At 36.8% G+C, this 13,961-nt stretch overlaps 1 protein-coding gene across 5 annotated transcripts in view; it reads left to right on the top strand.

Moving 5' to 3' along the window:
* Window positions 1-13,721, top strand: part of LOC106880725 (fatty acid hydroxylase domain-containing protein 2) — a 58,239-nt gene extending 44,518 nt beyond the window's left edge. For 2 of the 5 annotated variants that reach the window (XM_052972460.1, XM_014930815.2), the window contains exons 2-8: window positions 3,010-3,055; window positions 3,166-3,355; window positions 5,975-6,078; window positions 7,259-7,380; window positions 9,879-10,084; window positions 11,897-12,169; window positions 13,516-13,721. In XM_052972460.1, the coding sequence (XP_052828420.1) occupies window positions 3,186-3,355; window positions 5,975-6,078; window positions 7,259-7,380; window positions 9,879-10,084; window positions 11,897-12,169; window positions 13,516-13,696 (1,056 nt within the window). In that variant the 5' untranslated portion in view covers window positions 3,010-3,055; window positions 3,166-3,185 and the 3' untranslated portion in view covers window positions 13,697-13,721. Of the gene's footprint in view, window positions 1-3,009; window positions 3,056-3,165; window positions 3,356-5,974; window positions 6,079-7,258; window positions 7,381-9,878; window positions 10,085-11,896; window positions 12,174-13,515 lie in introns of those variants that run through there. The other 3 variants (XM_014930807.2, XM_014930843.2, XM_014930833.2) reach the window with 3 other exon arrangements.
* Window positions 13,722-13,961: the final 240 nt, after the last annotated feature.

Genomic DNA, 13,961 nt, shown 5'->3' on the forward strand with positions numbered 1-13,961 from the left:
CGGAATTAATATTCTAAATACCATAACTTAGGTCACAGCGTCATTTTTTTTTGTCAATATTACTCCCAATTACGAATAAAATCCATAAAAACTACACAAATTAACATTTTCTCCTCTAAAAAAAATCTAAATTCCTCTTTCTATTACCTTTACATATCCTTTCAACTCCTACTTTCTCTTATGAACCTTTACGAATGATCCAACAACAAATACAAAAAGAAAGGAAGGAGAAACACTGACAGTATCAAAAAATATTTAATGTAACATTAACTGGTTGAGAAAGAAATTGCTCTTCCAGATAACTTCTTTGAGAAAGGAAGACACATATTCTTCAGCTAAGTAAGCTGAGTTATGTTGAGGTCAATGTTTTCCCTGAGAAAATGTAACCTTAAGTCACATCTTATCTTAGGACAATATAGCCTTTAAATTGTCTTACATTAAGATAACCCCTAAATTAAGGATTTTACTCTGAGTATTGTAGCATAGAAATTGTGTGTGTATACATATATCGTCACCATTATCATCGTCAACATTCTTTAATGTCTGTTTTCCATGAGTTGGACGGTTTGACCAGAGTTAGCAAACAGGAGAGCTGCACTAGGTTCCAGTCTGATTTGGTTTGGTTTCTACAACTGGATGCCCTTCCTAATGCCAACCTCTCTTTACAGTGTGTGCTTTTGACATGGCATCGGCATGAGCACTTTTATGTGGCACCGATACAGGGCTCTTGCAGGACAATCCTCTTCATCAGTGGGAGTGACATTAACACTTCTGTTGCGTAGGACGGGGCTTCTTGAGTACAGCAAGGCACCAGATAGCTCAGTCCTTTGTCATCTCCTCCATGAGGTTCAGTGTCCTGAAGTTGTCCTTCAGTGCTTTGTCCCATGTCCTGCACAAATTCCATCCATTCCGAGTAATTGTCACTTCTTTATGAAACTGTCGACATCCATCTGCATATAAATGTGTCATTGTCATCCCCCCCAATGCTTGACAATGGGGGATGATTTATTTACTTCCTGACAATTTAGCAGCATGGTGAAAGAGACCAATAGAATAAATACTGGGGTCAACTTATTCAACTAAACCCTTCCAAGATGGTGCCCCAGCATGACCACAGTCCAATGACTGAAACAAACAAGATAAAATGCTACTGTAAAATAAATCAGACCCTCTACTATTTGTTTGGAAGAAGATTTGTGTTTTAGGCTGGGCTTCACATCCCACCAAGGTCAATTTCACTTATCAATCCCTTCAGGATTGATAAGAAGGTACCAATCCTTTTAAGGCGGTGAGTTGGCAGAAACGTTAGCACGCTGGGTGAAATGCTTAGCGGTATTTCGTATGTCATTACGTTCTGAGTTCAAATTCTGCTGAGGTCGACTTTGCCTTTCATCCTTTCGGGGTCGATAAATTAAGTACCAGTTACGCACTGGGTCGATGTAATCGACTTAACCCCTTTGTCTGTCCTTGTTTGTACCCTCTATGTTTAGCCCCTTGTGGGCAATAAAGAAATAAGAAATAAGAAGGTACCAATCCAGAGCAGTAGATTTACCATCCAATTAGGTATTTGATAGCATAAAAGATACATGGCTTTATTAGATGCACTCCAATTTCAGCAGCACATACTCAGGAAAAACTGAGTGCCAGGGACAAAATTAGCTTATGAGAGAATCATCCCAGCAATAAGGACCTAGGGTGATATTTTGTGTTTTGTTTTTGAGACATCTTGTATGCTATCAAATACAGTGATCAGTTGGCCAGTTTAGGAGCCACTCTTAGCACCTTGGATTCCTTTAGCAGATTCCACTCTGTTGTAAGTATTCAGATCAGGTTGTAAGTACTCAGGTTTGCAGATACCTTTCTCTCTCCCTCCCACCCTCTGTTAACAGATGCCCTGTTATAGGATTATGGGTGCAACCTTATCTCATCATGTAAACTAGAAACATCTATCTAGATGTCTAACTGGAAAACTTGGTAGCTTGGTGAGAAATGATTTCAATAATAAGAGTGATGAGTGTTGTTAAAAAATAAACAACACTTTCAGATATAGAAGAAACAAAAATATTATCATATTACTTACTTCAAAACAATCAGCCTGTTAACAAACATGTCTGCCTATTGTTTAACTCTTAGTTTAGCTCTTTTTGAGCTGGTCTATGACAACAGCCTAGTATTTTTCCTTGCAATAACCATCCTGTCTTTTATTTCAGACATATTGAATTGAAGGAATTATCCTTTGTTTTTTTTTTAAAGATGGTAGAAGTTATTTTAAAGGAGATTTAGCTGCTATCTCTTGCAGATAAAGTAATCACATAGCAATTTCTTCTTTGGCTTGTAAGAGTAATGGTGTGAAGGTTATGAAGATTTTTTTTGTTCAGGAATATTATTTGTTTTGTTCTTGTATTTGGTTGGCAAGCTTTTTGATATAGACTCATGTGTTGAAACATTTTTTGTTGTATGTTGAAAGGGTCGTTATGCCAACAATAAACACACTCACACACTGGTTCTGTTTCACTTCTTTATTTTCATTAGACAATTGATTAACCAATTAACTAATCAATTGTTTGATTGATTGTTCAGTCACTCACTCAATCATCTAGGTTTGTCAAAGATCTTGTGTTACCATTCCCAACCTCGTCAATGATACACTTTCTCTACTCTGGGTTTGCAGTCATTTACAAAACAATACCAAAGGTTTTATAATTTGATGAAAACATCATTGAAGATTTTGTAAGTTGTATGCAACTTTTTCAGCATATTTTGTAATTTATATGCAACTTTTGAGCACAAAGAAGATTTTGTAATTTGTATGCAACTTTTTGAGCAGATCTTGTAATTTGTATGCAACTTTTTGAGCAGATCTTGTAATTTGTATGCAACTTTTGAACACAAAGAAGATTTTGTAATTTGTATGCAACTTTTGAGCACAAAACAAAATTTGTATGCCTTTTTGAGCACAAAACAGAAACAAATAAGCAAAATTAAAAATGAGATTTACTGTATTTTCAGGCACGTAAGTTGAATTTTTCTGACCAAAATTTACAGCCAAAAAAAGGTAGGTTGACTTGTACGCCTAGATGTCTTTAGAATGATAGTGATGATGTTTGAATGTTTACACTATATTCTTTGATGACTTGTATGCCAGAAAATTTGATTTATTTTCAGATTTTTATCTTTACAGAACAATGGCTGATTGTAACACAAAACCTGGTCCCTGTATCGCGAAGAAAACTCCTGGGGGTCATCCAGCAGAGAAAATGAATTATTTACAACTTTTTGAGTCTGTAAAGAAAGCTGCTTTTGTTGTTGGCACTGCTTTGCTTGTATTTGCTGCAGCTAGGAACACTATTACATGGTGAGTTTATCTTGTTCTGATTCTTTTCTTCTTTTTTTTTGTTATCTTTAAAAAAAAATTTTTTTTTAGTTGTTTCAGTCATTGGACTGTGGCCATACTGGGGTACCACCTTGAAGAATTTAGTCAAACATATCAACCCTAATACTTATTTCTTAAGTCTGATATTTATTCTATCGACCTCTTTTGCTAAATCAACTTGCTGAATCAACCATCCTATCCAGATGTGGAAAAAGTGAGGATGTATTCATTCCCGGGATTCCCCTTACTCCCTCGGGAGCAGATATACCTTTCACCTTCAGAAGACTGCAATTCCCGTTCCGGCCCAGCTTCGCCATGTCTGTCAACAAGGGCCAGACTCTTTCTGTGGCCGAACTTCTCTTGGAAGAGCCTTGTTTTTCCCATGGCCAGCTGTACGTTGCATGCTCCAGAGTCGGCAGTAGAGACAGTCTGTTTGCATTAACACATCAGGGGAAGACAAGAAACATTGTCTACAACAAAGTGCTACGTATTTGCCAAAACTGAAGTGGGTACGTTATCGCCATGCATGCATATAACGGGGTATGCTCAAATACTTTTACTATTTTTTTCTCATATCAGACAGAAGCATCAGAAAAGGGCGCCTGCCTCTTGGCATTCTGTGGGTTTATGGAAGGCATTTGTGTGGTGCTCCTATGATAGCAAAGAGGTGGCGATTCATTGCAGGTGCACGATAATAATGCAAAGAAACAATGTTGTCAAACAGCTGCTACAAATGGACCAGCAGAAAGGCAGGTTAGGTATCGCATATTTGAGGACATTTCTGCTGCCTTCTATATGGTCAATTACCTCAAGTATATTTATTCATAACATTAAAGTGACCAATTCAACGGAAAGGATACCAATTTACAAAACGCATGGCGGCTACATGTTGCATGAACTTTGTGAGAGCGACATTCCAACTGTTGACGATTAACCTCCTTCAACTGGGAGCAATCTATCGCTCAAATGGTTCCCTCTTAGGAAACGCTGAAATTGTTCAGCTCGTTCTCTTCCTATACGTTTATCTGTGTGCTTCATTTTATGGCTTCATAGTGTATGGTTCTAATCTGCACTGGGCTGAGGAGTAAGGTGTTGAAATCAGGAGAGCATTGCGTGAACGCAGTAGCTGAAGTAGGGCTCAAAAAATTTTCTCAAGTGTAAGGCCTCATCTTTCAGCAGTTGAATGAATGGTGATTTATTAAGACCTGTGCAACGCTGGGTACTACTGCTAGTGAATTTTATAATTGTTAAAGATACGTAAGTTGACACCTTTGTTAAAACACAATGTGCTATGAGTCAGCTTGGCAATTTCTATATATGTTACCTGACTTACTATTAATACAGTGGCCAGTATTCAGAACCTGTAGGTTGTTTTCCATGTATTCAGTTGGCAAAAGCCAACTGAAAGATGAACTGAATAAAACTAGTCAACTACTACACATCACCTTTAACCCTTTTGCATTTAAACTGGCTATATCTAGCCCAAATACTCTACAAATTTTATGTTTAAACTGACCAAATTCTGCCTCTCACACCTACCATAAATTGTCATTCTAAAAATATACTATCCCATCATTGAAATCTAGAAGTGGTGAGATAATGAATGATAAATTCAAACCAATTTGAATAAATAAGCATTTCATTTGATTGAATGATCCAAATGCTAAAGGTTTAAATATAAGCCTAGCATGTATAGAGATAGAATCATATATTAGCTGTCTTTATGCATTTGTATTATGCCTATACAGATAAGTTGACTTCGGATACAAAGTATTGTTTTAAAAAATATATATCTCTTTATGTGGCTTTGTTTGGCGAAGAAGGGCTGTGTTCTAGAGTTGTTTATAGGATTTCTGAGACTAGTAATGATAAAGGGAAGAAAAAACAAACAAACTCATAGATTAATACTGGTGGAAGTAGCATATTAAGATATTGAGTTATCCTCATGCAACAACTCTGCTACAAGCTCTCAAAGGACCTCAGCATAGCTGCAGTCTAGATGAAAATTGACACAAATGGAACATAAAATCACATTTACAATTCATGCATTGCTAGCCAATATACTGATATGTAACCGAGTAAAATAAGAGTCTATTACTCATAGCATTTTTTATAAGTAACTCTACAAAGTAAAGCAGTAATACAAGGGGGTGCTGAAAAGTTCCTGGCTTTAAGGGTATTGTGAAAGGCTTTGTTGAAGGCCCAACCTTCCAAAATTTTTTATAGGGCTTAGAGAAACTGAAGGACTGCTGCAATAAGTGTGTGAATCTGAGAGGGGAATACGTTGAATAAAATCACAATTAACTGATCCTCCTGTATTTTATTTACCCAAAGCCAGGAACTTTTCAGCACCCCCTTCTAACTAAACAAAATTAGCCAAATTTAGTACATTCTACAGAGAAAGCCCTGTGCTTTAATCACAAGGTTTATTTATTTACACAGCAAGGCTGAATGTATGTTAGTCTATATGTCTAATGTGAACTTATTCATACTTTATCCACACACTCTTATTCTAGTTATTCTTAATATCGCTTATGTATGTTTTTGCTTTTCTATTTTCTGTTCATTCTCTGACTTATGAAACTATGAAACACTTTTCAGGCACATGCAAAGATTTTGGGGTGCTTCTGGAGACTTTTGGCAAACAACATGGAACAACATCTTTAGTTTGTTCAATGAAGATGAAATGTTAGTTGGTGTTGTAGGTAAGTTCATCGATGTGAATTTTGACAGATAGTGGGGGTAGGGCTGGGCAAATCTTTATAGGGCTCAAAAGCTTATTTCTTTTTCTCTTTCTGTTATGAAACAATAAACTAGATAAGAAGGTAAGGAAACTTCAAGAGACACGAAATGGTTTGTTTTTTAATGATAGAACTTGAAATAGCTAAAGCTATAATAGCATGTAAATCATCATCATTAATATTTAATGTCTGTTTTTCCATGCTTGCATGGGTTGGCCAGTTTTGACAGAAGCTGGCAAGCCAGAGAACTGCACCAGGTTCCAATTGTCTGTTTTGGCATGGTTTCTGTGGCTGGACACCCTTCCTAATGCTAACCACTTTACGAATGTACAGGGTGCTTTATACATGTCACCAGCATGGTTGCTTTGTACATGGAATAAATATTGACTTAAAAACCCTTTGGATTGAAAAAGTCAGAGGTTATCAGTGATAGAATGTCTGTCATGTTCTCTGAAGATGTGGGGTTTATGTCTCAGAGGCAATCTGTAACTTTTTTTTTGGGGGGGGGGAGGTTTTTTTAACCCAATATTCTTTTATCATTTTTCCATGTTTCAGTCATTTGACTGTGGCCATGCTGGAGCACTACCCTAAAGGGTTTTTTAGTTGAACAAAATCGACCTAAGGACTCATTCTTTGTAAGCCTAGTACTTATTCTATCGTTCTCTTTTGCCAAACCGCTAAGTTACAAGGATGTAAACACATCAACATCGGTTGTCAAACACACAGACATATATGTATGTATATATATATATGTATGTATATTAGTACTAGAGCGCACAATGTTCCTGAAGGTCGACAATGGTCTTCCTCAGTCACGAGTGGACGGCCATCATATATATATATATATATATGTAGGGTGATTACAAAGTCTTTCCCTTATACCATCTGCCTAAAAGTTATTATTCACATAAAATGAAATTCGGTAAACTTCAACATGGGCTCCTTTTGTGGCTCAGAGCGCATCTAATTGATATTCAATTTCACGCTATGTGTTCTGTGTAAGCACACACTCTTAAATTTTGCAGACTTTTTTTTGCAAAAGATTGTAAAAAATTTCAGACCTTGGTTTACACCCTCCTCAGCAAATATATGCCATGATGAGTTATATATTTATTTATTTCTCTAACCACCTTCGTTATTTCAGGAACAACTCTGTTTACGTTTACGGTATTTTGGTTGGCAAACAGTTTTCTTATATTTTTGGATGTCACTGGTATGCCTTCGTCATTGTTGCGCTACAAAGTCCAGCCTGATAAAAATACCCCGGTAAGTATTATGCAAATGAATTCAAATGCCCTTGTTTAGTATTCAGACTTAATCTCATGTATTATTTGTCCCCTGGAACATTCTGGTTTAGCCCTTTAGTATTCAAATTACTTTGTCTTGTATAATGTTTATTTATTCACATGGGTTTGAATTAGTCATACATTATCTTGTAGCTTTGAAATTTCAATGATGTGTTTATTTTTAGAATAATACTGTAGGGTAAGTGGTGCGAGGGGCCAGATCTGGTCAGTTTGAACATTAAACAGGTAGAATATTTGAGCCAGATCTGGCTGGTTTTAAATGCTAAAGAATTAATGACATTGCTAGTCAAACACTTTTTCTAGTTGAATAGGACTGAATACTCTGCATATTCCTGGCTACACTACCCTCGATGTGAAGTGTAAGGGAGAGAGAGAGAGAGTGTGTGTATGTGTGTGATGGAATGGATGGGGTGATACAGGGAAATTTGTGAAACTTGCCAAAATATGTATCATTGTTTATAGATACAAACCACTTTATGGTTTGCAGCTGTGTTTGAATACTTCAAGCAGAGTTACTGCTTTTTTCCCCCCATCTTCTTCTCTCTTAGATATATGTATCCTTCTTGTAGTTATTGAATACCACAGATGCAGACATAGCTATGCGGTTAAGAAGTTTGCTTTGTAAGAATGTGATTTTGGGTTCAGTCCCACTGTGCAACACCTTGGACAATATGGCTTCCAGGTTGACTAATGCTTTCTGAATGAAATTAGTTGATTGAATCTGTATGAAAGCCCATTCTGTGTATGATTTGTGTGCTTGCTTACATTCTATGAATACTTAAGCGAAAGTTATATGTTGATATTAAACCTGTGTGTGTGTACCTTTGTGTATGTGCTTACATTCTATGATGTCCTCATGAAATTTTATAAGCAGCAACTTCATGTTGACTTCCCCTGTCAACAAATTGCCCCTGTAGCTTCTTGCTCTTGAAGACAAGTGGAATAAATATCCCTTGCATGAAAAATTTTGAAGGATTAGTGACAAAAAGGACATCCAGCTGTAAAATAATGCCTTGTGAATAAGGCCTCATCCAACATGTGCTTGCATAGGAAAATAGGACATTAAACGAAACCCAGGAATTATAAATTTTGTTGTCCCTACATATAAAACTAAATTTGTCATCATTGAGGTCCAATAACTATTACACTTGATACACCACACAGAGGAAACATTTTTAGATTGAACTTGCTTCTTGCAATTTGTTGCATGGACACAACTAATGATAACAAATCAATCCCTCTCTCTCTCTCTCTGGGAGAAAGGCATAAGCACATACACAGACATATACACACACGGCAGTAACTTCCGCCTACCAAATTCAATCACAAAGCTTTGGTCGGCTCGGGGCTATAGCAGAAGACACTTGCCCAAGGTGCCACGCGGTGGGACTGAACCCGACCCTTTTGATAACAACCCATTTGACACTGTCCTTGAGCCTTTGATACGAACTTCCTCTCTTAAAATGATTTAAATTAAAAGTTTCCATCAAAACTTCCCAAACACCAGCTTAACAATGACAGAATTATTTTAAGAAGTTCTTCATTATTTTGAAGAATTCAATGAAACAAAGGCAGTGGATTTCAAGGAAAATTTGGTAACATAACAAATATATATGAAACTTTGTTTAACTTCTGTCCTTAGTGGTTTTGAAAACATGCAAACTTAAATCATAAAATATATGATTATGCAACTAACTCCCACTCCCTAAAATTACTGACCTTGTACCAAAATTTGAAACCATTTTTATTACTGTTCATCATCATCATCATCATTCAACATCTGTTGTCCATGCTGGCATGGGTTGGTAAAAATTTTATTATGCAGGAATAAAGAGTCACCAGTTGAGTAAGGTATGGCAAACCTCGCAGAGACTACAACGCAAAAGGACTTTTCACTTAGTATGTTGCTGAGACCCCCTTCAGTCATGACTAACCATGGGATTGCACCTGGAAAGTTACCCTCCCAGGCACAAGTCTGGGCAAGGTTGTTTATGGAAGACCAGCAGTCGCCCATGCATACCGGCCTCCCCTCTCCACGCCACCAGTGCTATCCAAGGGAAAGGCAAAGGCAAGAGCTTGGCACTTGTGACATCACAACTCATTTCTACAGCTGAGTGAACTGGAGTAACGTGAAATAAAGTGTCTTGCTCAAGAACACAACATGCAGTCTGGTCTGGGATTCGAACTCACAACCTCACAATCGTAAGCTCGACACTCTAACCAGTGAGCCATGTGCCTTCACGACGCAGTATGTAGAATATGCAATATTGACATTCATTCATACACAAAACAAAATCAACAACAAAACTTTATCACTCATTCTTGGACAAGAAACCTTTGTTTAAAACATTAAATATCACCATGATGCATGCAAACTGATTTCTTAAATTTTGTAAAATATCATACTGTTATTAGATATAAACTATTTATTTTCAAATGTCTTTATTCTCTTTTCAGCTTGCAATGAAGGATTTGAAGAAAATTTGTCTGAGAGTTTTGTTTAACCAAACAATTGTTGCCCTGCCAATGAGCTTTTGTACTTGCTTAGTTATGAAATGGAGAGGATGTCCTGTTAGTGGAGACCTGCCAACATTTCAGTGGGTTCTCTTGGAAATTGCCGTATTCACTCTTATTGAAGAACTGGGATTTTACTACTCCCACAGGTAAGTACCTGTTACCTTGTACTCGTTTCAGTCATTGGATTTTGGTCAAGCTGGGGCACTGCCTTGAAGGATTTAGTTGAACAAATTGCTCCCAGTACTTATTAAGTCGGGTATTTATTCTGTTGGTCTCTTTGTCAAACTGCTAAGTGACAGGGGCATAAACAAACCAACACTAGCTGTCAGGTGGTGATGGAGAATAAACACAAAGATGCACGCATACACACACACACACACACACACATGCAATGGGCTTCCACACAGTTTCTGCCTACCAAATCACTCTCGGAGCATTGGTCATTTTGAGGTTGTGGTAGAAGACACTTGCCCAAAGAGCTGCACTGCAGGTCTGAACCTGAAACCACATGGTTACAGAGCAAGCGTCTTAACCATACAGCCCTGCCTGTAAGTTTTTATGCTTCAAATTTATATACTTTAAGACTGACATGAAAGTTTAATAGACTCTAGACTTGAATCTCTTACATTTTATAACTGCCAGTTGTAAAAGTGAAATAATTCTGAATTTAAGCAATTTATTTCTTTACTTCTTTTGATGAAGAATGTTCCAGATCGACATTTTAATATACTTTATGTACTTGAAGTTGAAGTTTCTTTCGTCTGTTAAAAAAATATCTCACAAAGTGCTGAAATATTCAAACTGTTTTTTCTAAACTCTCAGTTTTTCTCTTAATTTTATTTATTTTTTTCACGATTCTTAATAGACATTTTATACCCCTTGAATTTATCCCAAAATATTTTATCTGCTGCTTTATTGAAACAGTCTTTTTTTTTTCACCTATTTTTTAGTGTGGATAGCATTTATCTATTAAATAACATTTATAATATATAAAATAAATTTAGTTTCAGAGAAGACAAAAATAAACTTCATTATAGTAGTTTAGGGTAAAATAACATTGTTCTCAGTTTGATATTATTCTGACAAATCGAAATTATATTTTGGGTGACTGTAGTTTTGAACAGCGCGTAAAAAGCATTCAGTTCTCACTGGCATTTGGAAGGGCATCCAGCTGTAAAAACCATGCCAAAACTGACCTTTCCTGTGCTTGTGCAACATAAAAAGTTCTCTGTCCACTCTGCTGTGTGGTTGGTGTTAGGAAGGGCATTCAGCTGTAAAAACTGCCAAAACAGACACAGGAATCTGGTGCAGTCTTCTGCCTGGCCAGCTCCTGTCAAACCATTCAACCCATGCCATGATGATGATGATGGTATATACGTATGTGCAGGTATTGCTGAGTGGTTAACAAGCTTGCTTTCCAATCATGTGATCAGGTTCAGTACCCAGAGCAAATGTCTTCTAATATAGCTCCAGGCTGATCAAAGTCTTGTGAGTGAATTTGGCTTACAGAAACTGAAAGAAGTCCATCATATGCATGCATGCATGCATACATATACACATACATATGTACCTATGGGTGTGTTCCCCTTTGTCTTGATGTCATAGGATAAAGGAGCATTTCCATCTACCAGTGGTGTCCCTTGTGTCCAGTCTTCCATGAAAACATATTCAGCTGTGGGAAAATATTACCTGGCTTGAAAACAAAGGCATTGGCACATGGAAAATCTGCCTTGACGAATTCCTTCTGACCAATATTAGCATGGAAAAGTGGATGTTAAAATGATGATAATAATGATAATATAAGAAGATGAGATGTATCTATCAGCCTATTTTTTGTGGGGTGAGTGTTACCTATATTATGAATGAATGATATACTTTTAAAACTAATTTCTATATCTACTTTTATAATTAACTTCAAAAATCAAATCTATTTAATTGCATTTCATTTTTATTTCCAGACTTCTGCATCACCCAGCCTTATACAAATACATTCACAAGATACATCATGAATGGACTGCTCCAGTTGGCCTTGTATCTGTCTATGCTCACCCACTTGAACACGTTATGAGTAACATGCTGCCACCAGTTCTTGGACCCATCATTATGGGATCTCATCTGGCAACATCTTGGCTGTGGTTCGCTCTGGTTTTGCTGTCCACCACTGTAGCACACAGTGGTTATCATTTCCCCTTTCTCCCATCACCTGAAGCTCATGATTTTCATCACCTCAAGTGAGTAAAGTAATTTAGTCATAAGCTCCAGTAATTAACCCCAAAAATGTTTGTTTGGTTGAAATCAAGTACCATATTTGATGGCGTATAAGACCCACTTTTTTCCACAAAGATAATCTCAAAAAAACCACCCTGGGTCCTATATGTGAAGTTGGGCCTTTTTTACATGCTTTAATGCACTAACCATGTGAAGGTGTGTAGCTTAGTGGTTAGGTTATTTGGCTCACTAGCATAAGGTCATGAGTTCAAAAACCGGCGGTGCACTTTGTCCTTAAGCAAGACACTTTATTTCATGTTGCTCCAGTCCACTCAGCTGGCAGAAATGAGTTGTACCTGTAATTCAAAAGGGGCCAGCCTTGTAACATTCTGTGTCACACTGAATCTCTCTGAGAACTACATTAAGAGTATGCATGTCTGTGGAGTGCTCAGCCATTTGCACATTAATTTCACAAGAAGGCTGTTCTGTTGATCAGATTAACTACAACCCTCATTGTTGTAACCCCTGGAGTGCCAGTTTAATGCACTAAAAACTTCCTTTTGCTAAAATAGGGGTAAGTCTAATATTTCTCTGTGTCTTTTATGCCATCAAATATGAAAGATATATTGGAGTTTAGTTCTATATTTAAGAGATGAGGAATTATGTACATTATTTTCATTATTTACATTTGACAGATATTTGTCCTCATCTTATTTGTTGTTAACACGGGCATATGGCGTAGTGGTTAAGAGCGCGGGCTACTAACCCCAAGATTCCAAGTTCGATTCCAGGCAGTGACTTGAATAATAATAATAATAATAATAATAATAATAATAATAACATTGAAAAATACCTTGGGAATGAGAATCCAGGTTCGAAATTTCCCCAAGACACCTGATGAAGGCTGGAGGGTATATCAGCCGAAACATGTTAACAACAAACAAGATGAGGACAAAAATCTGTCAAATGTAAATTATGTATATTGGAGTTATATTAGTGAAGCTATCCCAATTGAATGACTAATGTCTGTATGATACAGTCATTTATCTAATCCAGTAGGCAGTGAGCTGGCAAAAACATTAGCACACCGGGCATAATGCTTAGTGGTATTTCGTCTGTCTTTATGTTCTGAGTTCAAATTCCGCTGGAGTCGACTTTGCCTTTTATCCTTTTGGGGTCTTTAAATTAAGTACCAGTGAAGTACTAGGGTCGATCTAATTGACTGGCCTCCTCTCCGAAAATTTAGGGCCTCGTGCCTCGAGTAGAAAATATTTACCTAATCTAGTTATTCTCCTCCCTTACTCAAAATCTATTTGCATTCCATCAAAACCAATAATTCTGATCGACCTTTATTTTCAATTCTTATTAGGTTCAACCAAAACTATGGCATTCTTGGAGTCCTTGATCGTCTTCATGGCACCGATAATCTGTTCCGTGCCAGTCCTGCATATGAGCGCCACATTCTTTTGCTTTCTAAGGTACCCATGTCTGTGCAGTACCCTGATTCTTCACCTAAGAAATCAACCAAGAATGAGGAGAAAACTGAATAAATAAATAAATTAATTAAAAAAAAAACACAAATGAAAATGAAAACACAAAGAGAAAGCTAAAAACTTTATGAAAAAACTATCCCAGGAGTCTAGAAAACTAATTATATTATTGTTAAATCTTGCTTTCTCTATTCCTCTTAAAATGTGTCCCAGCACACTCCATTAAAAAAAAAAAAAAGGCATTGCTAGCTCCTGCCATCAGTCATTATCTTGAAATATATATATATATATATATACATATATATATATAAATTCCTATATGTGA

The sequence above is a fragment of the Octopus bimaculoides genome, chromosome 13 (genome assembly GCF_001194135.2).
Source record: "Octopus bimaculoides isolate UCB-OBI-ISO-001 chromosome 13, ASM119413v2, whole genome shotgun sequence".
Classification (NCBI taxonomy): Eukaryota; Metazoa; Mollusca; class Cephalopoda; order Octopoda; family Octopodidae; genus Octopus; species Octopus bimaculoides.